This window comes from Coenobita brevimanus, chromosome 38 (genome assembly GCF_032717465.1).
Source record: "Coenobita brevimanus isolate Jiangsu-jjx chromosome 38, ASM3271746v2, whole genome shotgun sequence".
NCBI classification, from domain to species: Eukaryota; Metazoa; Arthropoda; class Malacostraca; order Decapoda; family Coenobitidae; genus Coenobita; species Coenobita brevimanus.
In genome coordinates this window covers 45,633,444-45,656,243 of record NC_136991.1, presented here as the reverse complement: position 1 = coordinate 45,656,243, position 22,800 = coordinate 45,633,444, and the positions used below count along the sequence as shown (strand labels likewise).

At 43.8% G+C, this 22,800-nt stretch overlaps 1 protein-coding gene across 2 annotated transcripts in view; it reads left to right on the top strand.

The window, feature by feature from the left end:
- The window catches only part of LOC145396518 (inter-alpha-trypsin inhibitor heavy chain H3-like), a 526,567-nt gene that overhangs the window by 269,600 nt on the left and 234,167 nt on the right, over positions 1 to 22,800 (top strand). For both annotated transcript variants that reach the window (XM_080269891.1, XM_080269890.1), the window contains exon 6: positions 323 to 437. In XM_080269891.1, the coding sequence (XP_080126017.1) occupies positions 323 to 437 (115 nt within the window). The remainder of the gene's footprint in view (positions 1 to 322; positions 438 to 22,800) is intronic.

Sequence of the window (22,800 nt, the reverse complement as noted above, 5' to 3'; positions counted from 1 at the left end):
TTCATCAGTGGGGAACAGATAAGAGTAGTGGATAAATTAGTCTTTTATCATTGTGTCCATTACCTAATTCCATGTACAGTATGTATATTGTATATACTTGGAACTTACATACTTTGGAACCAAATTTTTTGTCAGATTGGTCTTTTATTTACTTCTGTTGGTCAGACTCTGACCCAACAGATTTTAATTTCAATCCATCAGAATATCCAACTTGTTTGTCACAAACCACATGCTTCCTGCCCTCTTTCTCTGTTTTCCATCTTATTCTGTTTTGCTCTTTTGCATCCCTTTTCATGTGTTTTTATATGATCCTTTACTTCAGCATGTGCCTCGAGTGGAAATCAGTGTGCATGTGATAGAGCAAGAGGACATCAAGGACTACTGGGTACGTGAATTGCCTGGCCAGGAGATGACATCACCTTCATACAGCACTAGTGGTAAGTCCAACATTGCACAATCCACCTATCTGGCTTTGCTGATTGGAAAAGGCACTCCTTTTTGCAGTATGGGAAAGTGTGGAGCAGTATTTTTGTGAGTGAGAATGAAGGGGAAGGAGAGTGCCTGAGGGAATAAGAAATATGAAGATAATGTAGCATGGAGGTCATTCTGTCATTGCTGTCCCTGTTATGGGGTTCTTAGGAGGGAGCAGTAAGTCAGTGATGATAATGTGTCAGTGTACAAAAGGATATTATAGTTTCAATGGCCTATTGCTGTAAGTTCTACTGCAGCTTCTGATCACTGTCTGTCATGAAGTGAAAGGTGACATGCTGATGAATATGTATACTAATTTTGTCAGTAGCAATTTTCATCAGTTGTACCATTGGGTGTGAGTTGTAAAAATAACCAATTATTGTTTTTCAGGGATCACTTTTAGTGCTGTGAGATGAAAGGAGATATTTATGATTGTTTCTCATGACATTACATGACAAGATGCATGGTATAATGTGGAAGATGATTTATATTTTGGGGGGACTTAGTACCATGGCAAGTAGTAGAAAGTTGAAGAATGTTCTACCAGTTCACAGTACAGCACCACCACCACCTTGCATATCTAGCTGGTGAGTAACTAGCAGGGCAGGTATAAGGTGCTCACTGACCAGGGTAATGTCTATGGAGTATGCCCATCTAACCAGTCTGTAATTGCATATCAGGAGCATGGCCCCCAATGCTAAGCTACTAAATCAGGACATTAAGGTAAGAGTGACATTTCTCAGATGGATTTAGGATTCATCTCTCCCAGTTGGCTGTAGATATTTTTGTTATATTTGGGAATTTTTGCTTATATGGTAAAGCATTTTAGTCCATTTGCTATTTATCATATTGTGTTAATGACCATCCCAGTAGCTGGTGCTACAGGCAACTCCCTAAATATATACAGATATATACTGTACATATATACTGTAGTTAACATAGTAACTCAAATTACACCATCCACTCACTTGATGTAGTGCTGCTCTTGGGTGCCTGTCTTTTCCCCTCTTTCTTCTTTCCTTCCTTCCTCGTCTCTCTTTATTTCTTTCATTCTTTCCTCTTCCTTCTGTCTACTGGTGACTCTACACAGAGTGACATGACAAATGGTTTCCTGTACACCAGGAAACCATTTACTGTACTACATTGGGTCATCATCATCATCTTCATTTTTCATCCTTTTGTTCTCATATTCAGACTGGGGTTGGACGTGCGATGGCTTTTCTCCACTGCTTCCTATCCTGGATTAAATCTTCTCCAATACCCAGTCTTTCCATATCTTGCGTTACAACATTTTTCCAGGTCCTCTTAGGTCTTCCTGGCGGTTGACGTCCCACCACCTCCAGTTCCTCTGTCGTTCTCACACAGCTCCCTTCCTCACTCCTCCTCACGTGACCAAACCATCTAAGCCACCTCAGCCTCAAGATGATATCGAGATTCTTCACCCCACATCTTCTGGCTACCTCCTCACTCAGAACTCTGTCCTCCCATCTCACTCCTGCCATGTATCTTAACATTCTTCGATCAGTACTTCTCAGAAAATTCATCAGTCTATCTGTCAAACCCCATGTTTCAGCACCATAGATCAGTACTGGTCTAATGCAGGACCCATATATTTTACTTCTGTGTCTCAGTGGTATGTGTTTGTTGACCAGTAGGCTAGCTATTTCCTTCCACTTTAACCATGCTGATGCCACTCTAGTTCTGACTGATCATTCCACACCTGCTTCACAGTCCAGTACATCTCCTAGATAGCAGAACTGCTGTATTTCCTGTAGTGTGCCCCGATTCACCTCTAGCTCATCCTCTGCTTCATCTCCCTCCGCCTCTTTTCTTATGGAGGCTGGGCAGCGGAAATTTTGCGCTCCTCTCAAATTCTGCAGACCTGAACACCTTCTGTGGTACCACTATGGTACTACACTTGGTGGTAACCACACAACCAAATTATGGCATCTGGTGGTTTAGTGGGTAATCAGAGCTCTCCAGTCGGATGGAGCCGTGCAGTTTCATATCCAAGGGGTGGTTGAGGTTTATTGCTCATGTAATGCCACTCAGGGATGAGTGAGGCTGGTGACTCTCATCTTAAATGTCAGGACCAACTTGCGTAGCCCTGGGTTCGTACGCTCCTCATGGGGCAGCACAGGATTAAATGATAAGATGATGAGACAATAGTCATCTAACAATAAAGTTCATACACAACATCAAGGATATACCTGTACCATAGAAGTATGCATAAAACAATAGTAGTTAAAACTAAGCATAAAATGTAAAGCTGTCTGAGGAAGCCAGCTTCTTCAGCAACAAGAAGGTGACTCCTCCCATTATACATGCCCTGAAAAGAGAAGGTAAGACCCACCTCCCACCCTAAACCTGGAGAGGTATTGCTGGGTGGCATCTCCCAGATTGGGATACAAAAGAAAGAGGTTTTGCAGTCTGTGGGACCAGGTAGTTTTCACAGTAAGGAGGAAATCTCCCCACAGGGAGATGGCAATGCATCAGGCATGTGTGACCAATCCTTAGGTGGATCATGGCAGCTTAAAAGTGACAGGGCATGGCTGTTTAGGCCCATGGACTAACTTCTATCACCACCTCCTGTAGGTTGCTGGGAACAGGAAGTGTATCCCATGCTTCCCCCCCCCCCCCTGTCCGACTCTGGGCAATGGCTCAGGGCCTATATCTTGGGGGCAGTCACTTATCCCAAGGCCCAGTGGTCCTCCTACACCTCCACATGTCACCACTTCGGCTCTAACATCCACCATCCATATTGAATACATGCTAGGGCTGTCTCATACAGGACTGTTGTACTGGTATTAGCAGGGTTACTTTTACGACATGTCAGCGGGTCATCTGGTAGGTCAGGAAAGTCTGCTTTATAGGAAATTCAAATCCTTAAACTGTTCCCTGCCCCAGCCGGGATTCGATCCTGTGTCCATTAGGACTGCAGGCCGCCTCTCTACCGATTCAGCCACCGCCTCCCCCTGCTACCAGGAGGTCCAGACAACAGCCTTAATCACAGGGAAGTAATCTCTGTAGGGGAGAGGCTTGATAGAGGCATCATGGGTAACTTCTGCCCTTGCTGCCTTATCTGCATATTTATTTCCCTTCAGTCCAACATGGGCTGGCACTTAGCAAAATGAAACTTTCTGTCTATTGTGGCCCATGAGGAGGAGCTTATCCACAATCTGCACCACTAAAGGGTGGGGAGAGTTAAAATGCTCAAGGGTAGATGAGGCTGCCCTGGAGTCACTGAAATTAGTAAAATTAGTTGTTCCAATAAGCTGGTGAGCCATCAGAACTGCTGACATCTCAGCAGTAAAGACTAAGGCTGAGGAGGGTACGATGTCACTCCAGCTAAAATTAGGGAAGACAACCCCAAATCCAACACCAACATCAGACTTTGAGCTATCAGTAAAAACTAGGACAGACCCAATATTGAGAGCAACATGAGCTAAAAATGGGTGTAAATCACCTCGTCAAATGTCACTGACTAAAGGTCTGTGACATACTGACAAAATCTAACTGCAGGAAACATCCAGGGTGGAACAGCAGATGTCTCTGTGCCTAAGGCTGGAGTTCATAGAAGACTGAGTTCAGTCTCACTTCATTCACCCAATAACTAAAGGGGCAAGGAAATTGCAGGTGAAGGTCATAAAAGTGTGCAGAGCAAAACTAAAAACACAGTCTTGTGTAGGGACTCTGTACCAGCATCTTGCTATACGGGACTGACACCATAGCTCCAATCCCATTCTTTACCCCTGCATCCACAAGGGGCAGGGGGAGGTGCAAAATGCTCTTGTAGCCAAACAAAGGCCGGGCAGGGGTAGCTGAGGAGTTCACCTCACAACCATACTCCAGCCTGGGTAACACCAGAACTTGGGGATACACCTGTCAGCACCCCATCTGGTATGAGCCAGAACCTTTAAATAGTTCAAAGCCTTCAGGCAAAAAGTCTTTATTTACTCTATATGTGAGACCCAAGTAAGATAAAGGTCATAGGTGTGGCCTAAAACCCTAACTTTTTCTTTTCAAGCACTTTGGCCATTTAAAGGACAAATCTGTGTCAGGATGCACCCCGAGTAATTGACAAGTGCATTGCAATGGTCTTAGATGTGAAGAATCTAAAGCCACAATCCTGAGCCAAGGTAAAGTCCTGATCTGTTGGAAGTTGCAGTAAGCACTGACATATGGGATGTGGCAGACAAGATAAAGCAGTCATCCACAAAGAGGGAGCTCTTCACTCACTCCAGTAGGACCTCCAGAATTCCATTAACCCTTACACCGCGGGCATGTTTACCAATGTTTTGCGTGTCCCGCGGGGTTATTCGGGCCCCGACAGACTCTCAAAAAATATTTGCCCAGTCCTAAAATATTAAAATTACATATGCTTATGGCACATACCTTCAGCTTTCTCCTGGAGTGTTTGTTGAGCCTTCGTCGATTACCGTAGGACTTATGGAGACCTCTGAAGTTGGGTAACGAAGTCTCCCCTTTACACTTCCTGACAACCCGTAATATGATTATCACAGCCAGATATTAACACTATAAACACTACTCTATGATTATCAAGTAGTTTGGGATCCATACTCCAAATAAAAACCACTGTGAAATCAATGAAAATTACAAGCGCGTATGACCTTCCCACTTGCGCTAGTTCGCTCTTGGTACTCTGTCATTTATTATTCATAAAACCCCTCACACTTTATATTTCTATTACTATATAGCACTTATATATATCTGGAGTTTTTATCCATAAGTTTCCTTCAGTAGTATTAGTTTATTGTCACTGAAGTCATTCAATTTTTCATTCAGTAAAATACGTAGAGAGCCACGGATTCACTTTCACTGTTATAACATCAAGTATTTGTACTCATATTCTTATATTACTAATTACTTACATTACTATTTACATTTTCTGTTGTATTTTCAATATTTACCCTTCTATTTTACTTACACTATGTTATTCACTGTCACTTTCACCAAGATAAAACTATAATACACTGTTCAATCATATGTACTGAACATCCATTGCTTTCACTTGCTATTAACACATTATTTTCACATTACTTTCCTTTCCCACTTGCACTTTTAGAACTGCTTCTGGCTGTGGTAATCAAAGAAGCAGGTAACACAGAGGGGAACCTGGCACTCAGCTCACTGCCAAGAGGTGCCTTTGTGCTCAGGTGTGCGTCGGGTGGTATGTGCACACACCTGGCACCTGCGGATCACAGCCTTCCTCTTGCCTGTGGCAGGCATTTGCACCAGTCTGTGCCGATCCATGTATGCCCTCTGCTCAAGTCTGTCAGGAAGTGTTACTGGATGGCGCCTTGGAGTTGCTGCTGTCACCCTACCATTTCTTTCCAGCAGCTGCTGAACACAAGTCCTGGCGAACAACCTCAAGGAGAAGGACTTGGGTGGCTTGACCTTCATCTTGTACAGGATGAAGGCGTTCAGCATCGTCATGTCTATGAGATGTAGGAAAACTTTCCTGTACCACCTAGTATTCTTCCTGAGGCAGTCGATCTCACCAATCATCATGTCGGACTTGTCCACCAGCCGCATATTGATATTGTAGTCTAACACAGCATCAGGTTTCATCACAGGTTCGCCTGTCCTACGGTCGACCTTCCCACTGTGTGTCATTTCCCCCTTATGTACAGTGGTGAGCATGTGCACGACCCTCTTGTCATGCCACGGTATTGCCAGCATCTTCTCAGACTTGCATAGGTGCACGTCTCCTCGCTGCGAGCTTCCTGCCTCTGGGAATTTAGGGAAGTGGACACGATTACTTTTGACAGTGCCGCAGGAGCCAATGCCGTGCTCTGAAAGGTATTTTGCAAGTTTCGGTGCTGTATAATAGTTGTCTGTATACAGCACATGATTCCCACCAAAATACTTTTCAAGGAGCACTTTCACTACACAGCCTAAGAAGCCAAGGGGGTGCGTTTTATCCAGATCGACAGTGCTGGCTGAATAAATGACGAAGTCAAGGATGTACCCCGTCTTACAGTTGCACAGTACAAAGAACTTGATTCCAAAGTGATGGCGTTTGCTTGGAATGTACTGCACAAACCGAAGACGTCCTCTGAACAAAATTAAGGATTCGTCAATGACAACCTTCTGAAAGGGGTGGAAGAATGACATAAACTTATCCTTCATTCTGCTCAGAATCTCCCGGATCTTCCAGAGTGGGTCGGTTTGGGAAGGTATATCGTTGTTGGCAAAGTGCAGGTTTCCCATGATGTTCCGGAAGCGATCTCTAGCCATGTACTTATTGAAGGTGGGTGAGGGTAGTAAGGGGTCCATGGACCAGTATTCTTCCAACTCATGCTTCTTTGAGTGTGGCATGAGAAGCATGAGGGCGAAGAACACATACAGCTCCTGCACTCCCAGCATGGACCACTGTTGCATCTTGGCTGCACCTGTACCACTTGCAGCACGTTGTGATTCATACCTGTTGGGCTCATCACATATGTGCTGCATGACTTCGTCATCTAGGAAGGCCAAAAGGAAGTTCACACACTCAGCATCATCATCAAGAGTGAAGGCAGGCTGTACTCTTGAGGAACTCTCATCAAAATCTAAATGTTCTGGGACAAAATCGTACCCTTCCGTCCACGCGAAGGCGTCCAGGATTCCCTGTCGTGACGGTGTAGGATGGGTGAGGGTGGTGGGTGGCTGTGAGGGAGATTTACCACGTTCAAGGTCACTCGCACTGACCCTGAGTTGCCGTACAGCACTAGCAGCCCTTACTCTAGTAGCAACTCTACTTTTACGGGTCAGGGATTTACCTCTTCCTCTACGGCCAGCCTTCACTGTTGATGCTGGTGGTGACTCCGACGACGAAGACTCCGGAGATAATTCAGCAGAAGAAGAGGAAGAAATGAGTGAAGTGGGGCTTGGGGAACGGGGAGGTGAATCAACTCGGGACTCATGGCGGGCTGGGTCACGCGGGGCCATTGTTCTGGGGCTAACACGCCGCCTTTTCACTCCCTTCCCAAATTCCTTCCCTTGCTGCACTAACGGCTTCTTTCCCTTGGAGCTAGGGATAACTTTGGACACTGAAGCACTCGTACTAGTACTTTCTGGCACGATTTCCTCACCCTGCTCATCACATGATTCCCCCGAAGGGTCAAAATCACTATCCATCATCACCATTGACAATTCCGCTAGTTCACGTTCCACTGCAGAGTCACTTAGTCCTTTCCTGCTTCCCTCACGAGTTTTTCTGGGTGTAGAGGTCACGGGGCCCTTTGCAATGGGCACAGAAGTGGCAGAAATGGCGGGGCGCGAGTGCGACATGTTTTGACCACAGCGGAGGACAAGGAACTAAGTGCCGCGGCTTATCTGAGAAGGCAAGGGTTGACAGTGACAATGAGGATGACAGCTGCTAACTTACATGCTAATAAATTATTGGTAGAAAATCTCGGAAATACATAAAGAAATAGGTAGTTCCAGGTGAATGTAAATGTCACTTAGGCTTCTCCCTTCCTTTCTGATATATATTTTTTTTACAGAAATAGATTACAAGGCATAATTCAAAGGGGAAATTACCGTGGTAATGTAGCGAATGAATGCATGTGAGGTGTTGTCAGGTGATAATTAGCCAATTCCTGGTGTATACCACTATCACTTACCTTATTTTTTTTTTTACATATATTATTTTGTATAAGTATAGGGCATAGGGCTTATTTCAATGGATGAAATCTGTGGAAAAATCCGGGGGAGATTTGCTTAGCGCAGCGCGGCCGGGGAGGTGAGAGGACAGGGTAATGGAGGGGAGGTAGGGAGGGGAGTCAGGAAGAGGGGAAAATCACTAAAATGTCAACAATGGATGGGAGTGCAGATGAGATTTGGAGTGCTGACTAGTGTTGGACATTGGCAGTACTGATAGATGATACAAGCCACCACTTGAAAGCCCGGAATAATTCAAAATAACACAGAATCACAAAAGTGACGCCCTGCGGTATGATCCATTGCGCCCAAGCGTCACGAAAGTGACGCCCCGCGGTTAAGGGGTTAATTGCAGCTGTAAATAATGCTACACTCAAAGGACTCCCAGTGGCACTCTGTCCCCCTGAGAGTACTAGGGAGAGAGCTCATATCCCACACTTATCTAGAACTTCCTCTCAGAGAGGAAGTTCTGAACAAAAATGGGTAAGCAATCTCAAAGACCATAAAAGTGAAGACAGAATAAAATACCATCATGCCAAGCTGTGTCATACACCTAAAAAAAAAAAAAAAAAAAGTATCCCACCATTTTCTAAAGACCAAACAAGGTCTGCATTCACTGTTTTCTTAAATAGTTTGCAAGTGCAGGATGTCAAAGAGATTGGGCAGAAATTGGACACAATGAGCTGATCCTTCCCTGGCTTAAGAATCAAGAGGGTTATGGTCAGTCACCATCTGGTTGGCATCACCCCCTTCTTTCACACCCTTTTGTACAAGGCCAGTAGAAAAATCAAGGACTCCATTCCAAGATGGCAAATCTTGACATATAGTACTCGTCAGAAGTATTCAGCGTTGTCCGCCGGGCGCGCAATACTTATGGCCCAAAAAGAATCGCCCATTTTTGGGGGTAAGAATTGAGCCACAAGTTTGAGCTCCGAGCATGACGTCACGGTAGCCTGAGGCCTTCCGACACGCTGGTTGGTTCCTGCCTCAGTCGCCCATGGGCTGCCTGAGAGAGAGGAACTCCGCCAAGTGTCCCTCTCAAATTGCGCCATTTTTTACCGAGTGTCCCGCAGTGTTTTGGCCTTCAAAACTTTGTTATGGCACCTACCCGTGAACTATCGAGTGAAATCATATCCCAGATCATTGCTCTAAAGGAGGCAGGCCACCAGACAAAGGAAATTAGTGAATTGGTTGGTGTGGCACGATCGACAGTGCGTCGTTGGTGTGCGCGGTTTCGGGAGGAAAACAGTGGTGAAGTTCCCACAAAGAAACCGAGGTCTGGTAGGCCTAGGAAAACTTCCCCAAGGTCTGTTAATATTTTAAAACGTGCTGTGGAGTTTAATCCTCGTGTGCGTGCAAGGAAAATTAAGGAGAGCAACCCGGAAGTGTTTGGTGAGGTGTCAGTGAGAACAGTGTCTCGTAGGATGCATGAGCTTGGTTACACAAGTCACAGGCCTTTGAAAAAGCCTCTTCTCTCTAGCAGCCAGAGAATTCGTAGGCTTGTCTTTGCTAATAAATATCTAAACTGGGGTGAGGAGCGATGGTTGTCAGTGTTGTGGTCTGATGAGACAACGTTTAGTGTTACCTTTAACAGAGGAGCACGTGTGTATCGATGCAAAGGTAGTGACTCACCTGACCCACAGTATGTAGAAAGCACAGTTAAACATCCTGATTCACTCATGGTATGGGGTTGTTTCTCAGGGAAGGGTTTGGGGAAGCTTGTTGTACTTCCCAAGAACCTCAGAGTGAATCAGGATGTTTACCTGGAGCTTCTGTGTGATCATTTACCAGACTCCTTCGAGCTAACAGGTGCACGAGTGTTTCAGCAGGACAGTGCACCTGCTCACAAGGCCAAATCGGTCACCAATTGGCTTCGTGACTGTGAGGTATCATTCATGACAGACTGGCCAGGAAATAGCCCAGACCTCAACCCGATTGAAAACCTCTGGTACCTCGTAAAGAAGAGTCTCCAAGGGAAGGACGTGAGCTCTCTGCCTAAGCTGGAAGCCGCCATTCGTGACTCCTGGGACAAAATACCCCTCCAGCACCTCAGGAGCCTCGCCCTTTCACTTCCAAGACGTCTCAGGTCCGTGAAGAAATGTAAAGGCTACCCTACGAAGCACTAAAGGTAAATAAAATGCATTATTTATATGTTTTTTCAATGTTGAAAGGTTTGTTTCTCAGGAGGGACGCAGGGCACTCCATACTTCTGACGAGCACTGTATATGGAATATGTTGTGTCCTGGTGCTGTGTCCTTTCAGGAAGCAGGGGTATCTCCTTTTTCTCATAGTAAATAAGGTATTGTAAGTTTCCCCTCTCCAATACTGAAACTCCAGCCCCAGTCTCTCGTGATACAAACAGTCAGCAAAATATGGCACTGAAGGATGTCCCCTGGAAACATTACAAAATTATTGCAAAGGAGCACCAACCTCCCGAGATTTCAGCACTGATGAGTTTGATTGATATTTCCCTTGTATCTTCTGTACCTGCTGCCAAACCTGGGATAGAGAAGTGGAGGAGTAAATAGAAGATTTTTTTTTTTTTTTTTTTTTTTTTTTTTCCCCCCCCCAACTCTGGGCAAAGGCTTCAGAGCCTAATTCTTGGGGGCTGTAGCCTATCCCAAGGTCCAGTAGTCCTCCTACACCTCCACATGTCCTAATTTCAGTGCCAACACCCACCATCCATACTGAAACATGTTACTGTATGGCTGTCTCATACAGGATTGGTGTATTGGTGTTAGCGGGGGTATTTTTACTACATGTTGGCGGATCATCTGGTAGATCAGGAAAGTCTGCTTTTTAGGAAATTCAAATCCTCAAACTGTTCCCTGCCCCAGCTGGGATTCGATCCTGGGTCCATTAGGACTGCAGGCCGCCCCTCTGCTGATTCAGCCACCGGCTGCACAAGAGTTGTGCCGTACTTTCTTTATGGTCCACCAGAGTTTTGCACGGGCATGGCAGAACTGCAGCTTTAAAAAGATGCTCTACCTGTATGCATGGAAATGAGAAGATGCAACTCTGTAGGCTCTGGGAGTTTTTTTTTTTTAAAGGAAGAAGGAACCAAAGGCTAGGAGCCTGCAAAACAGTTCCTTCCAAGAAAAAAACAAAAACAATACAAAAGAGAGCCAAATTCAAGATCCATTCATTTCGAGATGCCTGTACACACTGCGTTTGAAAGACTGGAGATCATAGGAAGTAGGAAATACAGACAGAGGGAGACAGTTCCAGAGTTGACCTGTTGCATAAATGAAGGACTGAGAGTAATGGTTAACTCTGACATTAGAGAGTTGGACAGAAAAGGGATGAGAGTTTGTTGCTAGGAGGGTGCTACGCACCCATCGTAGAGGTGGAGGGATGCAAGCGGACAGTTCAGAGGAGCAGTGACCATTGAAGTAGCGATAGAAAAGAGATAAGAGGCAACAATGCGGTGAAGAGACAGAGGTTGAAGAGAGCCAGTAAGAGGAGGAGAGTTCTATCTATCTATCTATCTATTGCCAGACGCCTCAATCCCGTTCGGGGTGGCCACAAACAAATCGCCTCCATGTCGCCCTGTCCCCCGCCATTTCACTGCCCCTCTCCCAACTCACACCCCCCTCTCTCATATACCTCTCCACCCCATCCCTCCCAACTCACACCCCCCTCTCTCATATACCTCTCCACCCCATCCCTCCCAACTCACACCCCCCTCTCTCATATACCTCTCCACCCCATCCCTCCCAACTCACATCCCCCTCTCTCATATACCTCTCCACCCCATCCCTCCATCTCATCCTTGGCCTTCCCCTCCCTCTTCCCCCCTCTGCCTCACTCACATACACTCTCTTCATCAGTCTTTCACCCTCCATCCTCTCCACATGGCCAAACCACCTCAGTGTATTCCTCCTAACACTTCCCATCACATCCACATCCACACCACAACGCTCCTTTATATTCTCATTTGTCAGCCTGTCTCTCTATGTGACTCCACAGGCTCCTCTTAAATAACTCATTTCTACTGCTCTCACTCTTGACTTGTCCTTCCAGCAACGTCCAAGCTTCACTTCCATACGTTAGAGTTGGTATCACAATACTGTCATGTAGTAACTTTTTCACTTCCATGCTCACTTCCATGCTTCTTAACACTGCTTTCAAGGAACCAGCAACCTTTCTTCCCTGCTGTACCCTTTCAAGCACTTCACCCTCCAAACCTCCATCCTTACTCATCACACTACCCAAGTACTGAAACGTACTCACATTTTCCAATTCCTCACCATCCAACCTCGCTGTACATTCACTGACTTCACCTCTCTCAAAGACCATCACTTTACTTTTCCCTACATTCACCTTTAGATTCCGTTTCTTACACACTCTCCCAAACTCATCCACCAAGCCTTGCAGCTCAGGAGGAGAGTTAATGAGACAAAAAGCCTTTGACTCCACCCTGTTGAGAAGAGCCGTATGTGGGGAACCTCCCCACACATGAGAGTTGTACTTTACATAGGGGTGAATAAAACCCGTGTATAAAGTAAAGAAGGTACGGAGTCAGCATAGCATACCTAATCTCTTGGAAGCAGATTTTACAAGAGATGCAATATGATCTTTCCAAGATAAGTCCTAAGTGAATGAAACCCCAAACATGTTCAAGGGTGATGCAGGATTAAGCTGGATATTATTAAACATTAGTGGGTACTCCTGTGGAAGATTTTGTCGGGTTGATAGATGTAAAAACTGAGTCTTTGATGTATTAAAAACAAGATTATTTGTACCCCAGTCAGAGGTATGGGATAAGTCAGACATTAGGTGTGCCATAGCTTCATCCCTTGTTTGTTGAAGTAACTGCTGAGATGGACATGCGAGAACCGAATGGAAAGGTGAAGGGTGGAATCATCAGCATAAGAGTGGATAGGGTTAGATGTACAGCATAGGTCATTGATGAATATAACGAAGAGAGTTGGTGATAGGACAGAGCCCTAAGGAACTCCACTGTTGATAGATCTAGGTGAAGAATGATGGCCGTCTACAATAGCAGCTATAGAACGACCAGAAAGGAGGCTATAGATGAAGGCACAGATAGAAAGATGGAAACCATAAGAGGACAGTTTGGAAATTAAAGATTTATGCCAGACTCGATCGAAAACCTTAGAGATGTCAAGTGCAATGGCAAAGCTTTCGCCAAAGTCCCGAAAGGAGGATGACCAGGAGTCTGAAAGGTAGGTGAGAAGATTGCCAGTGGAGCATTGCTGATGGAACCCATACTGGCAATCAGAAAGGTTGTGATAGGAAAGATGCTTTAAAATTTTTCTGTTAAGAATGGACTTGAAAACTTTTGAGACACAGGATGTTAAAGCAATTGGGTGATTGTTAGAGGGTTGGGAATGATCACCCTTCTTTGGGACTGGCTGAATGAGAGCAAACTTCCAGCAAGAAGGAAAGGTACAAGTTGAAAGACAAAGGCAAGAGAGTTTACTTAGGCAGGGTGTAAGCACAGAAGCACAGTTCTTGATGACAACAGGAAGGACTCCATCCCGCCCATATGCCTTGTTAGTATTGAGGCCAGTGATGCACACTTGCTATTCTATCATGGCACAGGACTACGAGGAAAGTAGCCATTTGTTCTGGGAATTCCTCTCACACCTACCTGGTAAAGAGTGGAGGTGAAACAGTACAGCTTCATCAACACTGTGAAGCATCTCCACCCATGACTGAAGAATACTTAGGTCTCAAAAAAGGTCCCAGTCAGCCCGGTACAGATGTCAGCGAGGAACCCATGATGTGGGTGGACTGCCAGGTGTGTGTTGTAAAACTGGGTCATAGCCTCTGCCATGAAAATCATCAGAGACATGCCAAATAAAATCTAGCACGCAGAGGCATTAATGAACAGTACAGAGCCCTCAAGAACAATTTCTTGAGAGTTACTGATTTAACATGCAGTTGGACAAAAGGTCCACCAAGACATAAAGTAACTTGGTGGTGGGATGAGGGTGTAGAAGCTGCAGTTAAGGAGAAAAGAAGGCTTTTCTGGGAATGGAAAAAGGGTGGTAGCAAAGAGGAATATTTGGCTGCCAAGCGTAGGGCTAGAAGAGAGGTATACAGGGCAAAGTCTGAGTCACAGAGACTATTGCTTGATAACCTAAATCATGGAGAAAGGAAAAATATGATATTTAGGGTGGCAGGTCAAGTGAAGAGGGATAATCGGGATATTATAGGTGAGCAGTGTGTGAAGAATGATGAAGGAAGGGTAGTGGTGAACAGTGAGGATATTAAAGATGCATGGAGAGAGCATTATAACTGGTTGTTGAATGAGGAGTTTGACTGGGACAGGGAAGGTTTGGAACCAGCAGATCCAGTGTCTGGCCCTTGGCCTTTGATACTGCTACTGTGAGTGAGGCAATAGGCAGGATGAGGGTGGGGAAGGCAGCAGGTGTGTCTGAGTTGACTGCCGAAATGTTGAAGGCCTCAGGCGATATAGGGGTGAGTTTTGTCACTGACCTGATAAATAGGATTATTTATGAGTGTGTTGTCCCAGATGATTGGCTGAAGAGTGTAATTGTAAATGTGCATAAAGGGAAGAGTGATGCCCTGGAAAGAAGAAATTATAGAAGTATAAAGCTTTTAGATCAGATAAGGAAGGTAATGGAGAGAGCTCTGGAGGGTATGATTAGAGAAAGAGTGAATATTGGTGAGATGCAGTTTGGGTTTATGCCAGGTAGGGGGACCACTGATGCTATATTCATTGTTCGTCAGCTTCAGGAAAAATATATTGGTAGGAGAAGGGATCTTTATTTTGTTTTTGTTGATTTGGAAAAGGCCTTTGACAGAGTCCCTAGAGAGGTGGTGAAGTGGGCAATGAGAAAGCTTGGCTTGGAGGAGTGGCTGGTTAGGGTGGCTATGGCTATGTATGTGGGTGCTCACACCCAGGTAAGAGTGAATGGAGATTTGAGTGATGAGTTTTCCATGAATGTTGGTGTGCATCAGGGGTCAGTCTTAAGTCCCGTGTTGTTTATCGTGGTACTTGAAGCCCTTTCATGTGACTTTAGAAATGGACTCCCGTGCGAGTTGTTGTATGCTGATGATTTGGTGTTGATTGCAGAGAACGAAAGGGAGGCGGAGGAAAGGTTTAGGAAGTGGAGAGATGGTATGGGGCACAAGGGTTTAAGGGTAAATGCAGATAAAACAAAAGTGATATCTAGGGTTGGTGGCGGTACTGTCAAAGACGAGGGAGAGTGGCCATGTGCAGTTTGCCACAAGGGCATGGGAAGCAATTCCATCTTGTGCGGTGTGTGTGATAAATGGGTGCATAAGAGATGTAGTGGTATCAGAGGTAGACTGCGAGATTATGCTGATTTTATGTGTATGGTGTGTCGGGGTGAGCAGGTGGAGATTGTCAGACATGAAAGGATTGAACTTGCTGGTGAATCTCTTGAGTGTGTGGAAGAGTTTTGTTATTTTTGAGACATGTTGTGTGCCGGAGGTGGGGTTGGAGCTAACTCTGTGGCTAGGGTGAGAATTGGTTGGAAGAAGTTCATGGAGCTCTTGCCTCTCTTGACATTGAGAGGACTCTCCCAACGTGCTAAGGGGCCTTTGTATGCAGCATCTGTTAGGAGTGTAATGCTGTATAGTAGTGAGACCTGGGCAGTGAAGGAGGAGGATATTCGCCGGCTCAGATGTACAGAAATGACAATGATTAGGTGGATGTGTAGTGTGTCCCTGCATCCAAGGCCTGGGGGGGCTGAGTTCACGATGGAAGAGTTGAGCAGGGCAGTACTCCCGAGGTGGATGGAAAGCTGATGACAGGGAGTGCTGGAGCTCCCGTTTCATCAGCCCTCAGCACTAGTTCCTGACCATCCCCCTTTGCTGAACTTTTTCAGTGTCTCAGTTACACAGAGAGTAGGCCAGCATGCTCTCCAGTACAAATTTCTCTAACTATCTTCACCAAACTACATGCACAGTACACACTACACTTCCTATTCAAAATTCACCAAAAATGGCGTCAATTCACCCAGCCTCGGAGTCCCCAGGGGGGGGGGGACCATAAATGTCCCCGCCATCTGCCCCTCTCCCGGTGACAACTCGAGGTGCCTGGAACCACTCTCTGACTCTCTTCTTCTTCATTTCTGCAACATTCGCGGCCTTTCCTCTAACTTTTGCTCTGTTGAGCACCACCTCTCCTCCTCTAAACCTCACCTTCTTTTTCTAACAGAGACTCAGCTGTCTGAGGCAACTGACAGCAAACCCTTTTCTGTATCCTCCTACTTTCTCTATACTCATTTCAAAGCCAAAGGTGGCTGTTGTGTATACATACGCAACGACTTATCTTGCTCTCGTGTTCCTGAACTTGATTCTTCTGAATTCTCCACATTCTGGCTTCGGCTTTCCTGTCATTCTCTGACTAAATATATCTGTGCCGTTTGCTTATCCCCTAATTCTACTGACTATCAAAAATTCTTCGACTATCTTACTTCTACGATGGAACACATTCTGTCCATTTCTCCTTTCTCTGAAATCTCCATTCTTGGAGATTTCAATGTTCACCACCACCTTTGGCTCTCCTCTCCTTTCACGGATCCACCTGGTGAACAAGCCTACATCTTTTCTATCCTTAATGACCTAGAGCAGCTTGTACAGCACCCTACCCGTATCCCTGACCGCCTTGGAGAGAGCTCCAACATACTTGACCTCTTCCTCACAACTAATCCTCCTGCTTACTCTGTTAATCTTTTCTCTCCGTTGGGCTCCTCCGATCACAACCTTATTACCTTAACCTGTCCTATCACTCCGGTACGGCCTGTGGACCCTCCAGGGAAACGTCGTCTGTGGCATTTTGGAGCCACGGACTGGGTGGCCCTCAGGCAGTACTTCTTTGATTTTCCCTGGAATGATTATTGCTTCCATGGCCGTGAGCCATCTGAGTGTGCCTTGCGCATTACGGAGGTTATTCTCTCGGGCATGGAAGCATACATTCCTTTCTCATATCCTTTGACTAACGCAAGAAAGCCTTGGTTTAATCACGCTTGTTCTAATGCTGTCCGCAACAAGGAGAAGGCTTACAAAAGGTACCGGAGCCAACCCATCCCTGAATCACATAATCTTTACGTTTCTGCCCAGAATCGTGCTAAGTCTGTTCTTCGCTCTACTAAAAATAATTTCATCCATACTAAATGCTCTCAACTCTCCAACTCGAATTCTTCCCGCTCCTTCTGGCACCTTGCCAAAAATCTTTCTAACAACTTTACCTCATCATCCTTCCCTCCTCTTTTCTACTCTGATGGTTCTGTAGCTATTTCTTCTACTGATAAAGCAGATCTCTTCGCACAGACTTTCTCCTCCAATTCCACCTTAGACGATTCCGGTTCTGTTCCTCCATCACTTCCCCCCTCTGACTTCCTCATGGCTGACATTAAAATTTCTTCAGCTGATGTATTTTCTGCCATCACTGGCCTCAGTACTAACAAGGCATATGGGCCTGATGAGGTCCCTCCTGTTGTTCTCAAGAACTGTGCTTCTGTGCTTACACCCTGCCTAGGCAAACTATTTCGCCTTTGTCTGTCAACTTGTACCTTTCCTTCTTGCTGGAAGTTTGCTCTCATTCAGCCAGTCCCAAAGAAGGGTGACCACTCCCAACCCTCCAACTATCGTCCAATTGCTTTAACGTCCTGTATTTCAAAAGTTTTCGAGTCAATTCTTAATAGAAAAATTTTAAGGCATCTTTCCTATCACAACCTTCTTTCCGATCATCAGTATGGGTTCCGTCAGGGACGCTCCACTGGCGATCTTCTCACCTACCTTTCAGACTCCTGGTGTCATAAATGACATTTGTAGTTACTTGTAGTGGAGTTTTATATATATATTTTAGACTTGTGGTCGAGCGGCTTTTATATCTTGTAGTAGCTTCCCCATTTGTCATGTAGTGACAGGAGAGGTAAAGAATAGTATGGGACTATTTTTATTTGTCTTGGAAATATTAACAAGTCTCTCACACGGACGAGTATAAGTCCCGGGTAGCTACCTCCCTGTCTCGCTATCTGCCTCTCTCTCTCTCAAATTGCCAAGCCCTTCTCCCGTCACCTGTCTCCTCTGAGGCCTGTCTACTTCTCTCTTGCCTGTTCTGTGGCTAATCTCCGTCTGAGCTCTCTTTCCTAAATTCTGGTGTAGCAGGGGTGTGTCACGTGTGTTCCTCGTGGATGGACTAGGTCTTTGTTCACGAGAGGACTGCTGACAGCTAATTGCATCATCTCCTTACTGGCCGCTGTCGTCAGCTTTCCTCAGTGTAAGCATGTTTAGCATTGCTCGATTCTCGCAGACACAACACCTTCTCATCATCTGACTCCCTGCTTCTATCTATCTATTTATCTATCTATCTATTATGATTTGTAAATATAATATGTAGTCTTACCACACTGCTCAGCCGCGCAAAAATGGCGTACCATCGACATTTAATAGTCCTAATATATTAATACATACTACATACACATTATAATGAACTTATAAGCTAATTAAGTGAAATATATAATATTGTAAAGTAACATAATTGTATGAATATTGTATACATATAATATTCATAGTAAATAGTGATTATTCAGTAATATTACATTTTAAACAAGTTGTATACATATTTGAATAAATGCAATGGTTGTTGTATAACACTTTGTATGACGTGCATGTACAACAGACGTACGCATATAATTGTGCAATGGTAATACTGCTAGGTTATACATTACATAGAGTTATCACTTTAGTAATGTCTAATACTTCACCTAACTTGTATGATGATACTGGTAATACAGAATTGTGCTATAGTTGTATGACTTATAATATTGTACTAACATTGTGGTACTACATAATTGTAACATTTTATGAATTGTTACAAAATATTGTGTTAATGCATAATTGTGTTGGCCTTATAATTGTAGTTACATTTTGTTAATGCAACTGTTATAAGTGTCTTGGCCTTATAATTGTAGTTAAAGTTACATAAAGTTACATCTTGTTAATGCAACTGTTACATAATGGTACATATTGTTTGTAGTTACATAATTGTACTTAAAGTTACATAAAAGTTACATCTTGTTAATGTAACTGTTACATAAATGGTACATATTGTTTGTAGTTACATAATTGTACTTAAAGTTACATAAAAGTTACATCTTGTTAATGTAACTGTTACATAAATGGTACATATTGTTTGTAGTTACATAATTGTACTTAAAGTTACATAAAAGTTACATCTTGTTAATGCAACTGTTACATAATTGGCAAAGTGTAACATAATGCAATCGTTTGTCGTTACATAATTGTTACATATCGTTTGTAGGTACATAATTGTAGTTAGTGTAACATAATGCAATCGTTTGTCGTTACATAATTGTTACATATCATTTGTAGTTACATAATTGTAGTTAGTGTAACATAATGCAATCGTTTGTCGTTACATAATTATAATATGGAGTTACATAATTGTAATAATTGTAGTCCTAACATATGCTGCGGTCGATGATAGTGATGATGTGTCGTGCCACTTGTTTGTGGAGACAACAATTTGCTTTTTTGTTTGTAGTTTATGTGGTATTTTGACTTATGTAGTAACACTTACACTTATTTTCATTTGTTTGTTATGTGATCTTACTCTATTTCTCTTTTTTCTTTCTTACTTTTTCTTTCTTTCTTTTTTCTTTTTTTTTTTTTTGTATGTATTGATTTTCTATAGTTTGTTTTTCTTCGCTTGGGTACGCTTTTCCATGTTCATGGTTGCATAATTACTGGCTAATTTCCTTGGGGTACTTTTTTTTTAAAGTTTAGTTTATATTGCACAGATATTATTGAAAATGATATTATATAGTCCCATATTTTGTTATTTTATATAAAAAATATATACACTATATACAGTATTAACTATACACACTGACCAATTGTTCACCTGTACCTATCGTGGGTAATATGTGTGTCAGCACTGTGTGGAAATCATTGTCTTCACGATTGTGTTGAAGATGTTCACTCTTGCTAACGTCATTTGTGTTGTCCATTTTTTTTCTTTTCTCTAGTTTACCTTGTAACTTAATTTGTCTGTTTCCACTAGGTAGCTTTAATTAATAAATTTTTAACACAGTTCTTTTAATCGCTCACTGAGTAACTGTGATGGTATATTTTCTTTATTACTTTGTAGATGTAATAATGTATAGCTGTATGTATGAAACACGTATTTTATGTAGGTATAAATGGTAATACTCGTTGGTAGTAAATAAATGTTATATTTATTGTTGGTGATTATTTAATGTTTGAGTTATGCTGATAACTGAAGTAAGTATGTGTATTTAAGCAGTAACTATACAGCACGTTTTATATGTTTGTGCGGAAGCTTATTGTCTATCACTGTGAATTGTATGAATGAAGTAACTATGTAACTCACTAATTTTTACCGTGGTGGAAATGGTGTGAGTGGTGTTGCACGTGGTGATAGCGTTGTCCTTCGCGGGTTGATTAACATGTTGTCGTCTCAGCACAGGGTGACGTCGGCTTCCCACACTGGTAGCTGTGGTGAGTGAATGAGTAGCGATGAGTAACTTGAGTGAAGACGAGTGAGTAAGATGAGTTGTAAATATGGACTTGGTGTTTTGCTGCGTGTATTGACCTCTGCACTCCTGCGTAAGCGTTGGGGGTTGAGTGGATGTAGCAGAGAGAGGAGGGTGAGGTCTGGTGGTTATGAGTCGTGTCTCACTCTTCGTTTGTTTTGTTGTTCTTCCTCGAGGTATTTGTGGTCCTTTTTCCTCTTCTTTACTTGCTTTGTTTTATATTCTTCTTGTTGCTGCTTGAAGTTACGTGAAGATTATAGAGTTTTTTGTAGACTTGTAGACTATTTGCATTGTAGGCTGCATTTTGTAGGATTCAATGTAGAACTGAAGCTAATCTTGTAGAGTCTCGGTTGCTTTTGTAGAAATTTGCTTTTAATTCGGAGACGATGTCCGCAGATTTGCTGGTCTGTCGTTAAGCTACTTGCAAGGCATCGTGTGATCTCTTGACCTCTGCATCAGCATGATGATCTGGGAGACGGAGGGGGCTGGATGGAGAGAAGCATCAGGAGCTGGTTGTGTTGTTGGTTGAGAGAGATATTCTTGTTTTCAATCTTGATATTTTGTAGGAATTTAATGTTGATTCGTAGACGAGGTTCGAATACGTTCGCTGCTACCAAATGTCATAAATGACATTTGTCTTGGGAATATTAACAAGTCTCTCACACAGAGCGGAATATAGAGTCTCGCTCCCTCTCTCTCTCTCTCTCTCTCTGAGTTGCTAAGCCCTGCTCCCCTTCGACCTGCCTCCTCTGAGGCCTGTCTACTTCTCTCTTGCCTGTTCTGTGGCTAATCTCCGTCTGAGCTCTCTTTCCTAAATTCTGGTGTAGCAGGGGTGTGTCACGTGTGTTCCTCGTGGATGGACTAGGTCTTTGTTCACGAGAGGACTGCTGACAGCTAATTGCATCATCTCCTTACTGACCGCTGTCGTCAGCTTTCCTCAGTGTAAGCATGTTTAGCATTGCTCGATTCTCGCAGACACAACACCTTCTCATCATCTGACTCCCTGCTTCTATCTATCTATTTATCTATCTATCTATTATGATTTGTAAATATAATATGTAGTCTTACCACACTGGTCATCCTCCTTTCGGGACTTTGGCGAAAGCTTTGCCATTGCACTTGACATCTCAAAGGCTTTCGATCGAGTCTGGCATAAATCTTTAATTTCCAAACTGCCCTCCTACAGTTTCTATCCTTCTATCTGTGCCTTCATCGCTAGCTTCCTTTCTGGTCGTTCTATAGCCGCTGTTGTAGACGGCCATCGTTCTTCTCCTAGATCTATCGACAGTGGCGTTCCTCAGGGCTCTGTCCTATCACCATCTCTCTTCCTTTTATTCATCAATGATCTTCTAAGCTGTACATCTAACCCTATCCACTCATACGCTGATGACTCCACCCTTCACCTTTCCATTCGGTTCCCGCAACGCCCATCTCAACAGTTACTTCAAGAAACAAGGGATGAGGCTATGGCACACCTAATGTCTGACTTGGCTTATATCTCTGACTGGGGTAAAAATAATATGGTTGTCTTTAATGCATCTAAGACTCGGTTCTTACACCTATCAACCCGACAAAATCTTCCACAGGTATACCCACTAATGTTTAATAATATTCAGCTTAATCCTGCATCATCCTTGAACATGCTTGGGGTTTCATTTACTCGGGACTTATCTTGGAAAGATCATATTACATCTCTTGTAAAATCTGCTTCCAAGAGATTGGGTGTGCTAAGCCGACTCCGCTCTTTCTTTACCCCTGCACAATTGTTGACTCTATACAGGGGTTTTATCCGCCCCTGTGTGGAGTACAACTCTTATGTGTGGGGAGGCTCCCCACATACATCTCTTCTCAATAGGGTGGAGTCAAAGGCTTTTCGTCTCATTAACTCTCCTCCTCTTACTGACTCCCTTCAACCTCTGTCTCTTCGCCGCACTGTTGCATCTTTATCTCTTTTCTATCGCTACTTTAATGGTCACTGCTCCTCTGAACTGTCTGCTTGCATTCCTCCACCTCTACGACGGGCGCGTAGCACCCATCTGGCAGCAAACTCTCATCCCTTTTCTGTCCAGCTCTCTAATGCAAGAGTTAACCGTTACTCCCAGTCTTTCATTTATGC